This window comes from Miniopterus schreibersii (genome assembly GCF_964146895.1).
Source record: "Miniopterus schreibersii genome assembly, chromosome: 8".
Taxonomy (NCBI): Eukaryota; Metazoa; Chordata; class Mammalia; order Chiroptera; family Miniopteridae; genus Miniopterus; species Miniopterus schreibersii.
Window position 1 is genome coordinate 54,603,480 of NC_138109.1, and position 5,316 is coordinate 54,608,795.

Genomic DNA, 5,316 nt, shown 5'->3' on the forward strand with positions numbered 1-5,316 from the left:
ATTTCCTGCTCTGGGAACAGAAGTTAAGTCTATATTTAACAACATCTGAAGCTGTCAAGAATGCTTTGTGGTTGGATAACAGGCAGAAAAATGTTAAAAACGCAGGCTACTGCTATACCCAAATATGGAAATATTGTTACGTCTGGTGTCTGATTCACCATCTGGAAATACTTACAACCATGAAGTCAAATAGAAAAGACACCACAACAGAAGCCAGGAACACTCCTCTCGGCCCATTCTCTTTCCACGGCCTCCTCCACCCTGTACTGCCCCATTCACTCTGGTCCCAGTCACTTCATTAAAAAGGAAGCAATAATAAAACTCTAATACAGGAAAAATCATTTTTCTAAACCATAACGGTGTATTGACCTGGACCCAGACAGTGTAGGGCCCAGACTTTCCTTTCTTTATTTGCATAACACCTGACAATCTATTGTCTTGAAAAGGCAAACCCCTCCAACAAAGCTTTAGAGATACCGCTTCCTCTAGCAAAAGCCTCTTAGACTTAGGAGAAGGCACTTCTGAATGAATGAGATGTAACTCCTTCCTGGTAGTTCTCTTCATTGAGAATGTTGACATTGCAGTAGCAGTCACATGTGCTTATCAGTGACAGAAAAGTCAGCACCAAAGGCCTTCTTAAGCAAGACTGCTGATTTAGGAAGACCGGACGGCCCTAAGCATTAAAAAGAGCACAAGAGACACGCAGTGCTCCTAAAGCACATATAAAAGGGAGACTGACATAATTACTTGTGTATGTTTTTATTAAAATTACACAAGGAGATATTTTAGAAACTGAGGGAAAGTTTATCAATCACACTAACCATACTGAGGCTGTTAAACTAAGTTGCTTTGAAGGGGGGGGTCTTCTGCTGAGTGTGCTGCAGGTAGAACAGGATCTTAAAATCTGCTAACATTTTTACGGCAGAGTATGACATCCTAAATCTCTTATTTCTCTGTACTTGGGGAGAAAAAGCATCGCAGTTCACTTGCGGGAGGCTTCTAAGTGGTTCCAAGGAAAGAAGGAAAGGAATTAAAAATCCCGCAAGACTTTCAGCTTGAAGGAGTCTGCTTTTTCCAGAGATCCATTGGGGACAATGGTGGTGGAATCTGTCTGGCCTTCCCGTATGCTCAGGTGACGAGCTCCGTATAAACCGCTCCACGGCGGTGCCCTCCGCTCGGCCGGCGGCTCAGCGCGTAGCCGCCCCTCGGCGGAGCGAGGCTGGAGCGCCTGCCCGTCTCCCGCACCCGCGAGGGAGCGTGGGGCAGCGTCCCGGAGCACTCCCTGCGTTCGTTTCCTCTCGGACTTCCAACCCAGGCAGTGGGCTGGAACTAAAGTGGGAACCTCCAAAAACAAACAAGTACGACATACCCAAAAAGGGAGGGGGGGCGGAAGAGGGAAGGCCTCTGCTTGGAAAATTGCCAAACATGGGGAAAGTTGATTCCACCCCCCCCCTTCTCATTCATAAATGACACTGCGGGTATTTGCAATACACTTAACTTGGCTAATAAACACCATGCCAAAGCTTTGGGACTTGATCCGAGCACGCCTCTCTGAAGTCCACCAGGAGATTCCTGACTCAGAGACACACTCCCCCGTCCCCCTTCGCCTCTCTCCATAGATAACTTGACTCTCACCTTCGTTGTAAACAAGCAAACAGCTCGCTGCCTTCCCGGGTGCGGGTTTCCAAGGCTGCCCGGTCAACTCGGCATCACCAAACAAAACGACTTTTGTTCCTCCCTCTCAGGTCCTCCTACCCTCCCAATCCAGGCAAAGTTCTGAACTCCCCCCCCCCCCCATCGTTCCATCATCATCACGCCAAAAAGAGTCCTCCCCAATACAAGACGTTATTTAAAGTGGAAAAACGGAAGATTGTTTTCTTGGGTCCAGGACCAAAAAAAAAAAAAAGGTGCAACGGAGCCAGGGGAGGCGCTTGGCAACAGCGCGCCAACGAGCATTCCAGAGATGTTTGAGAATTCTGGAACGCGCAGACACCGCCGACGTCACTGCAACACGCGGCGCCGCTGCCGGCCGTATAAGAGGCGGGCTCTGCGCGCCGGGGCAGACCGCGAGCGAGAGCGCCCCCGAGCAGCACCCGCGCCCTCCGCTCTCCTCGCGCAGGACCTCGGCACAAGGACGCTCGTCCTCGGGAAGGACCTCGGCAGAAGGAGCCCGCAGCCCGCTCGCCGCCGCGGCCGTCCCCTCCGTGCCACCCGCCCACCGCACCGGCTGCCCGCAGCCGGCCGCGCCGTGCCCGTTCGCTGCGCACCGGTGCGTCGGCGTCTTTGCTTCCGCGCTCGCCCGGACTCCTGCGCGCCACAATGAGCTCCCGCACGGCCTGGACGCTCGCCGCCGCCGCCGTCGTCGTCGTCACCCTCCAGCACTTGATCAGTCCGGTGAGTCCTTTCGCCTCCGCTTCCCTGCCCGCGCTCTCAGCCCCGCGTCCTTTCCCCACATTGCCCGAGGCAGAAAACAAACTAAAAACTAAAAAGTTCGGGGTGTGGGGGGGCGTTTCGGGGTAGCTCTTTCTTTAAGTCACCCCTTAAAAGGTGCCTGGGGCCTCCCGGCCGACGCAGCCCTGTCTGGGATGGCCCGGCTGGATGGGACCCGAGACCCCCGTCCCTCCGCTGGGCGCCCCTCCTGCTCGCCGCGCCGAGGCTCACGCGAGTGTGCTCCCCGTCCAGGCGCTCTCCTGCTCCGCCGAGTGCCGCTGCGCCGAGGAGGAGCCCAAGTGCGCCCCGGGAGTCGGGCTCGTCCTGGACGGCTGTGGCTGCTGTAAGGTCTGCGCCAAGCAGCTCAACGACGACTGCAGCAAAACGCAGCCCTGCGACCACACCAAGGGGCTGGAATGCAATTTCGGCGCCAGCCCCACCGCTCTGAAGGGGATCTGCAGAGGTAAGATGCTTGTGGTTTGGCCCCTTTAAAAAAATAATAGTCCCCGTAGTCCAGAAGTTTAGTAATTTTGAGACCATGTATGGTGATGCTTTGTTGTTGGTAGCTTGGCAGAAAGGCACATGATTTCAGCAGTCTGGAATGCAATTCAGTGTGTCTGGGCCCAACGAAAAGCGCATACGGAAAAGTGATTCCTGACTAACTTATTGTTCTGGTCTGGAGTCTCTGGGGAATTGTAGGGAACTTTACCATAAATTGAATTTAACAGCAGAAATATGTATGAGTTTCGGGCCATGGTTTGGAATGTTAACTTTATCATCTTCTCCCTTTCTCTTGGTGTCATTGCAGCTCAGTCAGAGGGCAGGCCCTGTGAATATAACTCCAGAATCTACCAGAATGGGGAAAGTTTCCAGCCTAACTGTAAACATCAGTGCACATGTATTGATGGCGCCGTGGGCTGCATTCCTCTGTGTCCTCAAGAACTTTCTCTCCCCAACTTGGGCTGTCCCAACCCCCGACTGGTCAAAGTTACCGGGCAATGCTGTGAGGAGTGGGTCTGTGACGATGATGGTGCCAAGGACCCCATGGAGGACAGGGACGATCTCTTGGGCAAGGGGCCCACGTTTGATGCCTCAGAGGTGGAGTTAACGAGAAACAATGAATTAATTGCATTTGGAAAAGGTGGCTCCCTGAAGCGGCTCCCTGGTAAGTGAAACCTGAGCCCCTAAGACATGGTTCTGAAATACATTCCTAGTTTGAAGCTTTATAGAAATGAGGACTTGAATCTGTTTGTTGTGTGCAAGCCTCTGAGAAGTCTTCCCTCTTGTTTGTCTCTCTAGTTTTTGGAATGGAACCTCGCATCCTCTACAACCCTTCTTTACATGGCCAGAAATGTATCGTTCAAACAACTTCATGGTCACAGTGCTCTAAGACCTGTGGAACTGGTATCTCCACACGAGTTACCAATGACAACCCTGAATGCCGCCTGGTGAAAGAAACCCGGATTTGTGAAGTGCGGCCTTGTGGACAGCCGCTGTACAGCAGCCTGAAAGTAAGTTCTGCCGTGGCAGGCACTGTTTCTGGGCAGCTGGGTGACATGTGAAGCTCTCTTCCAAGAAAGAGAACCATCACCCCTAACCCTCCTTCTCTCATCTGTCTTACAGAAGGGCAAGAAATGCAGCAAGACCAAGAAATCTCCTGAACCTGTCAAGTTTACGTACGCTGGATGTTCGAGTGTGAAGAAATACCGGCCCAAGTACTGCGGCGCCTGCGTGGACGGCCGATGCTGCACGCCCCAGCAGACCAGGACGGTGAAGATGCGCTTCCGCTGCGAAGATGGGGAGATGTTTTCCAAGAACGTCATGATGATCCAGTCCTGCAGATGCAACTACAACTGCCCGCATGCCAACGAGGCCGCCTTTCCCTTCTACAGGCTGTTCAATGACATTCACAAATTTAGGGACTAAATGCCACCTGGGTTTCCAGCGGAATGGTGGACAGAAGGGGGAGAAGAGTGCCAGGATCATGGAGACGTGGGTGGGGGCGGTGGGGTGAAGGGACTCATTGTAGAAGGGATGCATTGCTCATTCTTGAGTAGTATTAAGGTATTTCGAGACTGCCAGGTGTGCTGGTGCAGATGGACACTAATGCAGCCGCGATTGGAGAATACTTTGCTTCATAATACTGGAGCACATGTTACTGCTTCATTTTGGAGCTTGTGGTGTTGATGACCTTCTGTTTTCTGTTTGTAAATTATTTGGTAAGCGTATTTTCCTCTAGGCTTTTTTTCCTTTCGGTTCTGCAAGTGTAAAAGATAGTAAGATTAGGTGGACAGTTAAAGCCTTCATCCTTTGACAGAAGCAGACGGGAGGGTGTTCCATTCCTTCCTGAAGGTGACACTCTGTGAGTGTCCGTGAGAGGCAGCTATCTGCACTCTAAACTGCAAACAGAAATCAGGTGTTTTTAAGACTGAATGTTTTTATTTATCAAAATGTAGCTTTCGGGGAGGGTGGGGAAATGTAATACTGGAATAATTTGTAAATGATTTTAATTTTATATTCAGTGAAAAGAATTTATTTATGGAATTAATCATTTAATAAAGAAATATTTACCTAATATTTGAGTGTATGGCATTCAATATTTTTAAGAGATTGTCCAAAGTCATTGGGAGCAATCTAGCTTATCCATTCAATCACTCAAACGAGATTTATTGAGTGCCTGCTTTGTGCCAGGATCTGTTCCAGGTGCTTAGGATAGAGCATGGAAATAACCTACAAAAATAAGGCAGTGATTGCTTTTGTATCTTCAGTAGAGAAAGACCTTTGCATTTAAAATAATCCGCATAAAAAAATTGAACACCAGGCATTGTAAGAAGCACAAGAAGGAATCTGAAGCCAAGTTTGTGATTTAAATAATAATGTTTTTAT

At 50.3% G+C, this 5,316-nt stretch overlaps 1 protein-coding gene across 1 annotated transcript; it reads left to right on the forward strand.

The window, feature by feature from the left end:
- The first annotated feature begins 2,067 nt into the window (after positions 1-2,067).
- Positions 2,068-5,007, forward strand: CCN1 (cellular communication network factor 1). Its single transcript, XM_081144542.1, has 5 exons — positions 2,068-2,394; positions 2,683-2,893; positions 3,239-3,595; positions 3,730-3,941; positions 4,054-5,007. Exons 1-5 carry the CDS (start codon positions 2,320-2,322, stop codon positions 4,354-4,356), a joined length of 1,158 nt encoding a protein of 385 aa, XP_081000668.1. The 5' UTR covers positions 2,068-2,319; the 3' UTR covers positions 4,357-5,007.
- The last annotated feature ends 309 nt before the right edge of the window (positions 5,008-5,316 follow it).

Excerpts from the sequence above, each read along its gene's own strand:
- CCN1 (XM_081144542.1), top strand. The coding sequence starts at position 2,320 with ATGAGCTCCCGCACGGCCTGGACGCTCGCCGCCGCCGCCGTCGTCGTC. Across the intron at positions 2,395-2,682 it reads TCCAGCACTTGATCAGTCCG|GCGCTCTCCTGCTCCGCCGA; the intron begins GTGAGTCCTTTC and ends CTCCCCGTCCAG. Across the intron at positions 3,942-4,053 it reads CGCTGTACAGCAGCCTGAAA|AAGGGCAAGAAATGCAGCAA; the intron begins GTAAGTTCTGCC and ends TCTGTCTTACAG.